General features: G+C 34.4%; 1 protein-coding gene across 1 annotated transcript in view; it reads left to right on the top strand.

Moving 5' to 3' along the window:
• Nucleotides 1–758: 758 nt before the first annotated feature.
• Nucleotides 759–15,929, top strand: part of CCDC73 (coiled-coil domain containing 73) — a 127,833-nt gene continuing 112,662 nt past the window's right edge. The window contains exon 1 of the mRNA XM_049648681.1: nucleotides 759–911. Coding sequence (XP_049504638.1) covers nucleotides 774–911 — 138 coding nt within the window. The 5' untranslated portion in view covers nucleotides 759–773. The remainder of the gene's footprint in view (nucleotides 912–15,929) is intronic.

The raw sequence follows: 15,929 nt of genomic DNA on the forward strand, positions 1-15,929 counted from the left end.
AGCTACATGAAGCTATACATAAACTTGCACAGAATTATACACACACCCACACACAAATGAGTGAATGTATAGGTGGAAGAATTTTATAAGTTCTGTGTATTGTACCAAAGTCAGATATACAGTTTTTATAGTGTACTATTGGTATGCAAGATCTTAACATTGGAAGAGGCTGAGTGGTGTATGGACACCCTGTACATTTCTTTCCAACTACCTGTGAATTGATATTTATTATTATGAAAAGTTGAAAAGAGAAGTTTCTTGTAGCCTGACTCATACTGAGAAAGATATTTAAGTCTTGGCTTTTAGTAAAAGGCAGTTACTTCATTCTTTTTCTTTCAACTCTGTAGGGTTTAAAGATTGAAATACTATTAGTATTCATAGCATCCTTACAAAATGCGATATATCAAGGCAAAGTTAGGAAGCACATGGTCTGGCAGCCTTGGTATGAAGCAGTTACTGAAGGGTCACACCTTGCCTGCAATTTAGGAATCCAGCTTTTAAGATGTGGTGTTTAGGGGAAGAAAATTTAGTTTGTGCAGGTACTAAGGTAACAAAAAGCCTCAGCCACAGAAACTATGGATGCATCACAAAACACAAGTGGTGTCAAGATTAGAATAGTATTGATGACAAAACTGTTATTCAGTGCTAAACCTGAAGTATTATGGGATACAGGTGGTTATATCTTTATGGTAAATGTACTTTTACTTGAAAAACCTAGATAAATGATTTTTTTCAGTTAAAACCTTTTTATATTACAGGAAGTAAATGTTAATATGGAGAATCATTTTAAGACTGATTCATCATCCTCTACCTTTGCTCTTCAAAGTTCTTCAGAGACCATGTTTTCTATTCAGCTACTAGATTTCAAAACAAGTTTGCTGGAAGCATTAGAAGAATTACGTATGAGAAGGGTAAGCTCATTTTTATAATGCTTTAAAATTTTTTTTATTATTTATATTTTAGTTAATATACAGTACACTATTGGTTTCAGAAGTAGGATTGAGGCTCCTGGGTGGCTCAGTTAGTTAAGCATCTGACTCTTGATTTCTTCTTAGGTCATGATCTTACGGTTCTTTTTTTAAAGTTTACTTATTTATTTTGAGAGAGAAAGAGTGAGCACACGCACAATCATGGGAGGGACAGAGGGAGGGAGATAGAATCCCAAGCAGGCTCTGCACTCGCAGTGCAGAGCCCAGTGTGGGGTTCGAACTAATGAACTGTGAGATCATGACTTGAGCCAAAATCAAGAGTTGGACCCTTAACCAACTGAGCCACCCAGGCACCCCAAGATCTCACAATACAGCTCATGAAGATATTGGCAAAAGACATATCTGATAAAGGGTTAGTATCCAAAATTTATAAAGATCTTACCAAACTTAACACCTGAAAAACAAACAACCCTGTCAAGAAATGGGCAGAAGACATGAATAAATACTTTTCCAAAGAAGACATCAGATGTCTACCAGACACATGAAAAGATGTTCAACATTAGTCCTCATTAGGGAAATACAAATCAAAACCATGATGAGCTACCGCTGCACACCTGCCAGAATGGCTAAAATTAACAACACAAGAAACAACAGGTGCTGGCAAGGATGTGGAGAAAGGGGAACCCTCTTGCACTGCTGGTGGGAATGGAAACTTGTGAAGTCACTCTGGAGAACAGTATGGAGGTTCCTCAAAAAACTAAAAATAGAACTACTCTAGGATCCAGCAATTGCACTAGTAGGTATTTACCCAAAGGGTACAGGAGTGCTGTTTCCAAGGGACACATGCATATCTGCATAAAATTGTAAAAGATGTTTGGTTTCAGCAGATATGTATTGTTCAAAACTCCTTAAAAGCATTACATTTCTGAGACTCTTTGTGTCTAAATTTGAAGCATATGTTGTTAACTCTCTGTAAGATAGATTGGAGTTGGTACAATTTTGGAGAGAAGAAAATAAATTATAAAATTATTATAATCTAGGGATGAGGTCATTAGGATTTATATATAACTGTGAAGATAGAACAGGAGAGATAGGAAGGAGAATCAATAGAATTTGGTGATTTCTTGGAAATGAGCTGTGAGAAAAGATCTGAAACAACATTTTTATTATGTGAACTTTGTTCTAGGATTTAAAAATATTGAAATTTGTTATATTAAGAAAATTTAATTACCATGATCATCCTATATAAAAGCTATTTATTATCTGTATAACAAAAGCCTATTTAATAAAGAAGAAATCCTGCTTAAAAAGGGTGTGTTGGATAAGCATTAAAAAGTGATTTTTGTAAAAATAGCTTAAAGTGGTATCTTTTCTAAGTTAAAACAACTCTAGGTAACAATTTAAAACCTCATATTCATGATTTACTATGTTCTAAGCATTATATTTGGTCTGTTTCTATTTCCATTTAAAAAAAAATAAACTTCCCTTAAAAATCTTTTGAAAATTTCAGGGTAGCAATAGAAATGGTGTTTTTAATAGCTAAATGCAGAACTAGATACTACTTTAAAAAAATGTTCTATTTATTTTTGAGAGAGAGGGTGGGGGGGAGGGTCAGAGATGGGGACAGAGGATCCAAAGCAGGCTCCATGCTGATAGCAGTGAGCCTGATGCGGGACTCAAACTCAGGAACCATGACAGCATGGAGCCTGATGTGGGGCTCTAACTCAGGAACCGTTAAGATCATGACCTGAGCCAAAGTTGATGCTCAACCAACTGAGCCACCTAGGCACCCCAGTAAATACGACTTTTAATAACATTCTTTATTGAAAGAACTTTATTTGTAAGAAGGGGAAAAATTCCTCCTTTTTATTGGAAGAAGATACATGTTGATTTAGTATGGTGGCAACACTTTATCCCTATTGCTGGATTTTAACTTTTCCCTCATATTTTATTAGGAAAATTTCAAAAATACATAAATGGTGAAAGAATTGCATAGTAAACACCCATATACCCACCATGGTAGGTAGAATAATGGTATCTCACTGATGTCCACATCCTAATCCTGAGAACCTTTGAATATGTGACCTTACATGGCAAAAGGGATTTTGCAGATGTGATAAAATTATGAATTTTGAGATGGAGGGATTGTGCTAGATTATTCAGGTGGACCCAATGTCTTCACAAAGGTTTAGAATAAGAAGCAGGATAATCAATATCAGAGAAAAAGATGTGATGACAGAAGTAGGGACATGGTCAGAAAGAGATTTGAAGGTGTTATGCCGCTGCTTTGGAAGATGGCAGAAGGAAGCCATGAGTCAAGGAATGCAGGTGGAAGCTGGAAAGGGCAAGGAATTTTTCTGTGGAGACTTCAGAAGCTCTGCAGTCCAGACAACATCTTGATTTTAGTTAAGAACATATCAGACTTCTGATTTCCCAAACTGTAATAGAATAAATATGCGCTGTTTTAAGCCAAAAAATATGCTGTAGTTTGTTACAGCAGTAATGGGAATCTAATACACTCACTGCCCAGATTCTACTCTTGGTCTCATATATATTCTTCTATCATTGGTCTTATTTTTTTGATGCATTTCCATGTAAGTTTGAAATGAGTATACTTTAGTATGTATATCATTAACTGAAGTTCAGCATTTATGTATTTTTCTTTTAATATAAAGTGTATATACAGTTGACCCTTGAACATGGGTTTGAACTGCACAAGTACACTTATATGCAGTTTCTTTTTCAATAAATACAGTACAATGCTGTAAACATATTTGTCTTATAAATTTCTTAACATTTTTTTCTCTAGCTAACTATTGGAAGAATACAGTATATAATACATGTAACAAACAAAATATGTGTTAATAAAGTGTTTATGTTATTGGTAAGGCTTTTGGTCAGTAGTAGACTATCAGTAGTCATTTTGGGGTAGTGGAAAGTTATATGTAGATTTTCAACTGTGCTGGGGGTTGGTGCCCCTAACCTTCATGTTCAAAGGTCAACTGTGCAATGAAGTGTATAGTGCTTAACTGCACCATTTCATGAGTTTTAACAAATGTCATCTGATTCTTTGTCAAGATATAGAACATTACTAACTCCCCCAGAAAGTTGCTTCATGTCCTTTGTCACTTATTCCTCATCCTTATCCATTCAGAGTCAACTGTTGTTCCAGTTTTTTCCACCATGGATTAGTTTATCTCTGTTCCAGAAATTCATGTAAAAGGAATCATTATAATGTATGTTCTTATGTATAAGGCTTATTTTATGCAGTATAATATTTTATTTATTTAATTTTTATTCACAGTATATTTTAAAGATGAATTTGTGTTGTACATATCAGTAGATTTTCCTTTTTATAGCAGAATACTATTCCGTTGTATAAATGTAATACAGTTGGTCCATCTGTTGATGGTTACTTAGGTGGTTACTAGTTGTTGGCTATTATGAATAAAGCTATGGGAATATTTTTGTACAAAATGTTGGGAGGCATGTATGACATACTAAGCAAGAGATCTTATTTGGGAACTATTTATGGGATGTTGATTACCTCACATGCCCTCTCTGCTCTCTTCAGTCTTTATTGAAAAATTTTAATATTTCCCCATGGTAGTCTGAAGAAATATTTTTGTTTAGCATTTTAAAAAGAAAGCAAAAAATATGCAACTAAAGGTAATAATTGTATTTAATTTGTAAAGCTAAAAAAGGGAGAACTAAAATACTGAACTACAATTATTAATGCGCTTGGATGGAATTGATTGTTAGGTCCTTGTATTGTTTAGGAAATAAGACATTGACCAGCTGTAGACTTTGTTTAGTTATGTAGGCATATTAAAGTTTTCAGGATAATCAGCAAATCAATAGAAATAGGGTTTGTATCATCCCAAATAGTAGAGAGAAAATATGCAATCATAAATTATCTTCAATTTGATATTGCAAATAGCTGTAAAGAAAGAATAATTTTAGGTTTTAGCTGTCTCTGAAGCTTTATCCTGGTAAAAATGTTGATGCTGTCTTCTGTGTATTCCAGAAACTGGCCCAGCTAATCTACATTTTTCTAATTAGTTTTAATACTGACAGGTCTGTTAATAGTAAACTCAAGGCTTTCTTTTCTCTTTCCTTTCTCCCTCAAATGTCTTTATTTTGCCATGGATTTGTAGATTGCCATTTATGTTCTGTCAGTATTTTAAAGAGATTATTGAATTCTTTTGTCGTAGTTGAGAAAGTTGATGTTCATTTAATTGCCTCTCTGTTTCTTTCTATTTGCTCATTAGAGCTTCTTTTCCCCTTATTTGGCTCCAGTTTTAATGAGTCTAGGTGAGAATTTATTTACATTTTGTGAGACTCATTTTGGTTCCTGAATCTTAGGAAAATTTTCACCCATGATCTTTTTGAGTACTGACTCTCCCCTATCTTCTGTTGTCTTCTTCTGGAACTCCCATTAGATAGCATACTGGACCACATCATTTTATCTTTTATGATTCTTAACTCTTTTATATTTTTTATCTATTTGCCTCTCTATTGCATTCTGTGTAATTCATTTTGTTGTTTCCTAATTATCTCTTCAGATGTTTTTACTTGCTAGCTAATTGCTTAGAGTTTTAAATTTCAATAACTATATTTTTCATTTCTGTGGTTCCTTCAAAGAATCTGCTATGGGAGCCTGGGTGTTCAGTTGGTTGAACGTCTGACGTCTGCTTAGGTCATGGTCTCATGGCTTGTGGGCTTGAGCTCTATGTCAGGCTCTGTGCTGATAGCTCAGAGCCTAGAGCCTGCTTCAGATTCTGTGTCTCCATCTCTCTCTGCCCCTACCCCCACTCTCAAAAATAAACAAACATTAAAAAAAAAAGAATCTGCTATGGTCTGAATATTTGTGTCCTCCAAAATTCAAATGTTGAAACCTAATGTCCAGTATGAGGGTATTAGGAAGTAGGGTCTTTGTGAGGTGATTAAGTCAGGAGGGATAGAGCCTTCATAAATGGGGCTAGTGCCCTAACAGAGTTCCCTAGCCCCTTATACAATGTGAGGTTATGAACAGGGGAGCACCTCTCATCAGAAACAGAACCTGATCATGTGGGCACCCGGATCTCAGACTTCTAGGTTCCAGTACTGTGAGAAATAAATTTCTGTTTTTTATAAGCACCCAGTCTGTGGTATTTTGTTTTAGCAGATTGAACAGATAAAGATAGCATCTAAAAATTTAAAGGAATGTCAATCAAAACCCAGTGGGATGTTTTTCAGAATTTGACAGGATGATTCTAAAGTTATATACATAAGAAAAATGTATGATTATGTATGTAGATCATTGCCTTGTACACCTTAAGCTGATACATCATTATATGTCAGTTATATCTCAATGAAACTGGAAAAATAAAAAAGTATGAGTATAGACAAGAACCTTTTCAAAAGATAAGAATGAAGTGCTACTTGCTTTATTAGATATTTAAAACATGCTCTACTATAATAATTAAAAATGTGATGCTGTTGTAGGAATAAGTAAATCAGTTAAAGAATAAATCAAGTGGGAGAAAAGAAGGATAGTCAGTCAATAAATGACATTTGGATAATTCATAATACTTCACATGCAAAAATAACTTTTAGGAGAAAAAGTAAAATGCCAAGAAAAGTATATATATGCTAGAAAATATAAGACATAAATTTTGTAGTCTAAGGAATAGAGATTAGCTTACCTGAAAGAAAAAATGGCTAGATATGATGACATACAAATTATTAGCTTCTATGGGATAAAATCTGCCATAAACAAAGTTTAAAAACCAGTGGTTGAGACAAGATATTAGCATCATGCAAAATTGAAGAAAGGATCAATATCTTACTTACAAACATACAAATCAAAAATACCACAATAGAAAAATAAAAAGTGAAAACATAAATAATCATAAAATATACAAAAATATGCTTCACTTTACTATTAATAAAATAAATGCAAATTCGTGAAAACACATAAAAAAGATGAACAATCCCCAGTGTTGGCAAGATTTTTTAGGAGTATTATTCTATCCTTTCTTTACTGATGTGAATTAGTACATATGATAAATAGAAATTAACTTCTCTCTAAATTTAAAATGTAGAATTTCCTGATTGTTAAGTATGAAGAATTTATACTTTTATCTAGGATAATATCTTGTGTGGGCTTAATTGGGTAAAGATTTTTACAATGATAATATCCTATAGTGTTTTAATGGGAAAAATTATAAACAGTATAAATGTCTACTAACAGAGGGTAAATAAGTGATACTATTACATTAGTGACTTTCAATAAATGATACTTCTTGGTATTCATACCCTTGAGTAGATTACTCCCATATTATCTTAGTCCTGGTCATGTGACTTGCTTTGGCAAACAATACATTCATAAGCATGAAACAAACCAGAGACTCGATGAGTACATTAGAGCTTGTTCTCTTGGAAGATACCCTTTTGGAAGTCAGTTGCCATGCCGTAAACTCAGAACAGATTATTTAATGATGGAAGGTACATGAGGAGAGACACTGGAGTGGGACAACATTATGATCATTGCAGCCCCAGCCAAGCTACCAGGTGAATGCCTCTGCATGAGTAACCTGATCCATATTACGTGAAGCGGAAGAACTGTCTGAGCTCAGTCAATGTATAGAATTGTGAGGCTTAATAAATTGTTATTTAAAAAATTTTTTAAGTTGATGTATTAATTTTGCGATTGAGAGAGAGAATGAGTGAGCAGGGGAGGGGCAGAAAGGGAGGGAGAAAGAATCCCAAGCAGGCTCTGTACCATGAGCACGGAGCCCGATGTAGGGCTTGAACTCACAAACTGCAAGATGATGACCTGAGCCAGAACCAAGAGTCAGATGCTTAACTGAGCCACCCAGGCACCCCAATAAATTGTTATTTTAAATCACTAGGTTTTAGGGTTTGATATGCAGAATTAGTGACTGAATCAGATATGTAGAATATTATGTAGCTCTTAAAAAGAGTAAGGGAGGTACATATGCACTAACATGGGAGATGTAGATGGTACATGGTAGTGTAGGACCATAAAAATGACTCTGCAAGCAAAAATTTTTTCTTAAAAAAAAATTAAAATTTGTGATTGTTCTATGACTTAAAAATATTTTTGGAAACATTATATACTCTCTTCTATTATAAATAAAGAAAAATGAAAAAAATATTTAGTATACTATAATTTAAAACATTAGATACACTGAGGATTAAAGTGTTTTATTTCTTTGTGAAAAACTGATCATGATAACTTGGACAGTGCTTACCTTATTGCTGTGTCACTCACAATATGGAGTTAGCATTATTTCTCTGCCTTTGCAAATTATAATACTCCTGTTCAGGTTTGGATCAGCTTCCCATCTTTTACCTTTTGCATTTATAACATTGTCACATATCTTTGAGAACTCCTTCAATGTGCTATTTTTGCTGGCATTACTAATTCTGGGACATCTTCATCCTTTTTATCACACTCAGTTCCCTTCCACAGTCAATTTTCATTTATGTTGATATGTCTATCTTTGTTCCTCTGGCTTCGTTTCTAGGGTCTCTCAAATGGCAGTAGTGTTAACATTATTATGGTCAGCTATTCTCCTTCTCCTCCTCCTCCTCCTCCCCCTTCTCTTCCTCCTCCTCCCCCTCCTCTTCCTCCTCCTCCTCCTCCTCCTTCAATTCCTCCTTGTCCTCCCCCTCCTCTTATAGCAATCTGATTTTTATTCCAGTATTTAGAATGTATAATATATATATTTGAATGGATATGCAATGATGTATGAAATAATTTTATTAAAAAAAGCTTTCCAGAGGAACATATTTAAACTTAAGAAAAATTCCACAAACGGTTGACACATATTCTACATTTAAATTTGAATATTTTTTCACATGAAATAATTACAGCTAATCATTCAGTAAAATATAAAAGCACAAAAATGGAATTCAGCTCAGGTATCTATCAGATAGTCTTTCTCAATAAGACTGAAGTCAAAGTAAAAATAGAGAGGTATATGATCGTATTGAATTTTGTGTCTACCAAAATGAAAGGAGCACGAAAATAGTATTGCAAACTGGCCAATTGACCATAGAGATTTTCTAAAGGTACATATGTAGTACCATAAAATTTCACCTTTCCATGGAGAAATAAAAGATAAATAAAATGTTAATTTTTAAAAATGTTTTAAACTGCTTTTTTTGGAGAATATTACTGGGTTGACAAATCTAATTTTATTTTGAAAAATTAGCGAGAAATGAACATTCACAACCCAAATGAAAAGTATTAAGAATAAACTCTATGAAACCAAAGTAGTCTTACATAACCAAAGGTTAATAATTAATATATAAGATATCACTGCAGTCAGAATTAACTTATGTGTATTTTCCCCACTTCTACTTCATGTTTCTCTTTCAGAGTATTCTCTTCTATTGAAAGTATTAAGTGTGAATTTTACAGTATGTTTTAAAAATCTAAAACATACCATATTATATTTTTGCTCAAATTATAATAAAACTTACAGGGTAATATGAATCACATTCCTTTATTAGATATGTAACTATATTATAATTGTAAGTTTATTAATATATCCCATTGATGGACTGACAATGTAGCTATTCTGTAACTCCATTTATATTTTATTTGAATTTTACTTCCAATGTTATTTTTTCTTTTTCTGCACTTCCATTTTTTTGGCTAATTCCCTTTTTGGATTATCTGTTTTTATAAAATGTTATGTGGATTTATCACTAGGAGACAAGAAAGGAAAACACCTTACATGCTTTACTGTCTTGGCATAGACTGACTAACAGACACACATGACTAGTCATTGACAGACTGTGAGATAAGTGACATGATTGATCACGGATCATGATCTGTTATTTAGAAGCAGTTTGTGGATTGAAGAGTTAGCAGTGAAGTTTGTGCAATTACTCACAGTCTTGTTCAACTGACATTTGAACCATGTTGCTGGGGAACTGATGGTGTTTGACCAAATAAGGCAACTGAAATTTGTGTGTATTGGAATTTTGAGGGCTGCTTGTATATCATTAAGTGAAAAATGCAAGTTGTTTTTTTAAAAATAAAAGTAAATGTATAGTCACAGAAAGCAGTTCTGGAAGGATATATATTTAACCATTAACTATGGTTATTTCAGAAGAGTAAAAGTTCTTTATAGTGTTCTTGTACCCATTGTGTAATTTGAGGCTGTTTTACAGTAAAAGATATAACATCATAGGGGTGCCTGGGTGGCTCAGTTGGTTAACCCAACTTCAGCTCGGGTCATGATCTCATGGTATGTGAGTTCAAATCCCGCGTCGGGCTCTCTGCTGATAGCTCAGAGCCTGGAGCCTGCTTCAGGTTCTGTGTCTCCCTCTCTGTCTACTTCTCCTCCACTCACACACTCTCCCTCTCTCTCAAAAATAAATAAACATTAAATTTTTTTTTTTTTTTTATCAGGGCGCCTGGGTAGCTCAGTCAGTTGAGCGTCTGACTTCGGTTCAAGTCATGATTTCATAGTTTGTGAGTTCGAGCCCCATGTCGGGCTCTGTGCTGACAGCTCAGAGCCTGGAGTCTGCTTCGGATTCTGTGTCCCTCTCTCACTGTGCCCCTCCCTCGCTCATGCTCTCTCTCTCTCTCTCTCAAGAATAAATAAAACATTAAAAATTTTTTAAATAAATAAAAAAATAAAATTTTTTATCATTATATAAAGTATTTGGCATGCCATGAGATAGTATGTTATCTTTTAACACCAATATAAAAACCAGACAATAAAAAACAATATGTGATTTGGATATTAGAATTTAAATAGAAAATGGGCATTTTAAATAGAAAAGGAAATTTATATTATAATTAATACATTGAAGAAATTAGAATTGAGAAAAAAAGGTAAGAGATGGAGAATTTTATCTGAGGCTTGAAATCTTAAAAAAAAATAATCAAATGGAAATTCTGTAAGTAAAATATACAATACTCCAAATTAAGAACCCCATAGATTTAACAGCTCCTTAGACACAGCAGAAGAGAAGATTAGAGAACTGGATGATAGTAGATAATAGTAAAATGCCACCTGCAGATTTAGAAAACTCTGTAAAACCCAAGTGTGATGAATACAAAGGAAATCACTCCCAGATGTATCATAGGACTACTGAAAAACCAAATGGAAAATCTTAAAGGCAGCCCAAAGTGGTAAAATATCCATTAGTTTCAAAGGCACAGTAATACAATTGGTAGTGGACTTCTCAATAAAAATCATTCTGCCCAAAAGACAAATGAGAATTTAAAGTGCTAAAAGAATACCTAACAACGTAGAATTCTATTCTTCCAAAATATCTTCAAAATGAAAGTGTGAATCTTAAGTGAATTACATTTTAAATGATTTTTTTCTAAGTGGAAGAAGCCAGATTCAAGAAGCTGTTGTATTATCCAGTGCATTTATATGACATTCTGGAAGAGACAAAACTATAGGGATGAAAACAAATCAGTGGTTACCGGGTGTTGATAGGGATTGACTATAAATGGAATGCATAAGAGAAGAGAAGTGATAGACCATTCTGTATGGTAAAGTGGTGGTGGAAACATTACTCCACACATCTGTCAAAACCTGTAAAACTAACACTGCAAACAGTGATACTATACAGTATGCATAAATACTATACAGTATGCAAAAATTCAGTCAGGATTCAGAAGAATTCCAAGATGGAATGCAGACTGAAAATATATGTAACTGTTTCACTAACATATGACATCACTTCAGGGAAAGAAATGGGTGAGAAAAGAAGTTGACTTAAGTAACTTTGAGAAACTGTATTTTGACTAGATACTATAAGGATAAAACCAAAAAGGTACATAAACACTGTCTCTAGTTGGTAAATTTGTTTTTTGTGGGAGTAAGACTGAAACTACAGGTATGCTAGGGTTGAACAAATTGGCAAACTGTAATGAGGGCTAGGTAGAATGTTTTTCTCTGTTGAAGAAGTTACACATAAGCAAGAGGAGAGGCTAGAATGAGCTCTGTGGTGCTAGATTAGAGTTGGAGGTCTCACTATGAACTTATGATTTCATTATATGCAGATAGAAACATACAGAATTATAGACATACATATGTACATGGGTTAGTATATTCTGCTGGAAAGGCCTAAAAATAGTGACAGCTCAGTATCAGCAACTATATATAGTGCCCGGATCTTGGTTCTAAATATCATTAATAAAAGCAACCAGGACTTCTTGGAGAAATGGTTATTCTAGGGTTGGGCATCTTGTAGTGCTGCAAAGTATGAAATAACATGTCAGAAGGATACAGAGGCCAGCCTGAAAGAGCTCCCCATGGACAAAGCTGGAACAATTTGGGCAATGAAATAAATAAGAATAGTATTGGATTATAACCCAAAGAATAAACTAAATATCCATTATTTCCTACGAATAGAAATAAATGATTGAAATAAATGGGGGAGACAATAAATCTTCTTTACGGGAGATTACAATTAACGTAGGAGAAAGGAGAGAGATAGAAAATTGCCCTTAGAACATTACAGTAATAGCGGCACCTGGGTGGCTTAGTCGGTTAGGCATCCGACTTCAGCTCACAGTTCCTGAATTCAAGCCCCACATGGAGATCACTGCTGTTAGCACAAAGCCATCTTTGGATCCTCTGTCCCCCTCTCTTTCTGCCCCTCCCTCTCTTTCTCTATCTCTCTCTCAAAAGTAAGTAAACAATAAAAAAATAAGAAAAAGAACATTACAGTAATAATTGCTGCAGGCAGGATCCACTGATGAAGGCTAAAATTAGTGGATGAAACTTATAGGTGAAACAGAATAGTTGTATAGTCACACAATATCTTCCCCAAATGATTTGGTAAGTTAACTGTTTTTTTTTCCCCAAGGTTTTATTTATTTTTTAGAGAGAGAGAGAGAGAAAAGGAGGGGCAGAGAGAGAGGGGGGCAGAGGATCCAAAGCGGGCTTTGTGCTGACAGCAGCCTTCTCCATGCAGGGCTTGAACTCAGGAACTGTGAGATCATGACCTGAGCTGAACGCTCAACCAATTGAGCCACCCAGGTGCCCCTACTGTTTTTTTTTTTACTTTTTTTTAAATTGAAGTATAATTAACATACAACGTTATATTGGTTTCAGGTATACAATATACTGATTCAACAGTCTTGTATGTTACTCATTGCTCACCACAATCAAGTGTTGTCCCCATCTGTCATCATACTATGTTATTACAATATTGTTGACTATCTTCCTCATGCTATACTTTTCATCTTCATGACTTATTTTTTACCTGGAAGTTTAATACATCTTAATTCCCTTTATCTATTTCATCTATCCCTCCACCCATTTCCCCTGTGGAAAACACCAGTTTGTTCTCTGTATTTAAGAGTCTATTTGTTTATTTCTTTGTTCATTTGTTTTGTTTTTTAGATTCCACATATAACTGAAATTCTATGGTACTTGTCTTTTGGTATCTGAATTACTTCACTTAGCATAATACCCTCAAACCCATTCACGCGGTCCCAAATGATCTCATTCTTTTTTTTATGGCTGAGTAGTAGTCTATTGTATATTCATATCAAATCTTTATTTTTTCATTTTTATTTATTTATTTTTTAAATTTACATCTAAGCATATAATGCAACAAAGATTTCAGGAGTAGATTCCTTAATTCCCTTTACCCATTTAACCCATCCACCCTCCCACAACCCCTCCAGTAACCCTCTGTTCTCCATATTTAAGAGTCTCTTATGTTTTGTCCCCCTCCATGTTTTTATATTATTTTTGCTTCCCTTCCCTTATGTTCATCTGTTTTGTGTCTTAAAGTCCTCATATGAGTGAAGTCATATATCTGTCTTTCTCTAATTTTGCTTAGTATAATACCCTCTAGTTCCATCTACGTAGTTGCAAATGGCAAGATTTCATTCTTTTTGGTTGCCGAGTAATACTCCATTATATATACACACACACACACACACACACACACACCACATCTTCTTTATCCATTCATCCATTCATCCGTTCATCCATCGATGGACATTTGGGCTCTTTCCATACTTTGACTATTGTTGATAGTGCTGCTGTAAACACATGGTGCATGTGCCCCTTTGAAACAGCATACCTGTACCCTTGGATAAATACCTACTAGTGCAATTGCTGGGTTGTAAGGTAGTTCTATTTTTAATTTTTTGAGGAACCTCCATACTGTTTTCCAGAGTGGCTATACCAGTTTGCAAAAGTGCAAAAGTGTTTCTCTTTCTCTGCATACTGGACAACATCTGTTGTTGCCTGAGTTGTTAATGTTAGCCATTCTGACCACGTGAGGTGGTATCTCATTGTGGTTTTGATTTGTGTTTCCCTGATGAAGAGTGATGTTGTGCATTTTTTCATGTGTTGGTTGGCCATCTGGATGTCTTCTTTGGAGAAGTGGCTGTTCATGTCTTTTGCCCATTTCTTCATTGGATGATTTGTTTTTTGGGTGTTGAGTTTGGTAAGTTCTTTATAGATTTTGGATACTAACCCTTTATCTGACATGTCATTTGCAAATACCTTTTCCCATTCTCTTGGTTGCCTTTTAGTTTTGCTGATTGTTTCCTTCGCTGTGCAGAACTTTTTATTCTGATGAGGTCCCAATAGTTCACTTTTGCTTTTGTTTCCCTTACCTCTGGAGATGTGTTGAGTAATAAGTTGCTGCTTTCTTTATTTATTTTTTAATTTTTTTTTTTTTTACATCTTCTTTATCTTCCTATTAGTGGACACTTGGGTTGCTTCTATATCTTGGCTATTGTAAATATAGTGGTGCATCTGTCTTTTTGAATTAGTGTTTTTTTTTTCCTTTGGGTAAGTACCCAGTAATAGAATTACTAGATCTTATGGTATTTCTATTTTTAATTTTTTGAGGAATCTCCATACTGTTTACCATAGTGGCTGCACCAATTTACATTCCCACCAACAGTGCACAAGGGTTCCTTTTTCTCCACATCCTCACCAGTACTTGTTATTTCTTGTCTTTTTGATCCTAGGCATTCTGACGAGTGTAGGGTGATGTCTCATTGTGGTTTTGGATTGTGTTTCTCTGATGATTAGTGATGTTGAGCAGCTTTTCATGTATCTGTTGATCATTTGCATGTCTTCTTTGGAAAAATGACTATTCAGGTCCTCTGCCCATTTTTTAGTTGAGTTATTTGTGTTCTTTTTGGCTTTGGGTTATATACATTCTTTTAAAATAAATCTATAAATATATGGATTATATATGTAATTAATGTTACACTAGTTTCAGGTGTCTAACAGTGATTTGACAAGTTTACTTTATGCTTTGCTCACTACATGTGTAGCTACTATCTGTCACTATACAACATAATATAATTATTTATATCTTTTGAATATTAACCACTTATTAGATATATTATTTGCAGATATCATTTCTCATTCAGTAGGTTGCCTTTTAATATTGTTGATTTTCCTTTACTATGCAGAAGCGTATTATTGTAGTGTAGTCTCAATAGTTTAGTTTGCTTTTTTCCCTTATCTGAGGAGACATATCTAGAAAGATGTTGCTAAGACTTATATCAAAGAGATTATTGCCTGTGTTTTCTTCTAAGAGTTTTCTGGTTTCATATCTCACATTTAGGTCTTCAATCCATTTTGGGTTTATTTTTGTGTATGGTGTTAGAAAGTGGTCCAGTTTCATTCTTTTGTGTATAGTTGTCCAGTTTTCCCAGCACTATTTGCTGGAGAGACTGTCTTTTCTCCATTGTATATTCTTGCCTCTTTTGTTGTAGGAATCAAGAGTCAGGCACTCAACCGACTGAGCCACCCAGGTGCCCCCAGATATTTTCTTATAATTGATTTCTAGTTTCATAATATTATGCTCGGAAAGGATGCTTGATATGATTTCAGTCTTTTTTAAATTATTGAGACTTGTGGCATAATGTGTGACTCCCCTGCTACAGTCTTTGTTTTAAAGTCTATTTTGTCTGAGGGGCGCCTGGGTGGCTCAGTTGGTTGAACATCTGACTTTGGCCCAGGTCATGAT

The sequence above is a fragment of the Panthera uncia genome, chromosome D1 (assembly GCF_023721935.1).
Source record: "Panthera uncia isolate 11264 chromosome D1, Puncia_PCG_1.0, whole genome shotgun sequence".
Classification (NCBI taxonomy): domain Eukaryota; kingdom Metazoa; phylum Chordata; class Mammalia; order Carnivora; family Felidae; genus Panthera; species Panthera uncia.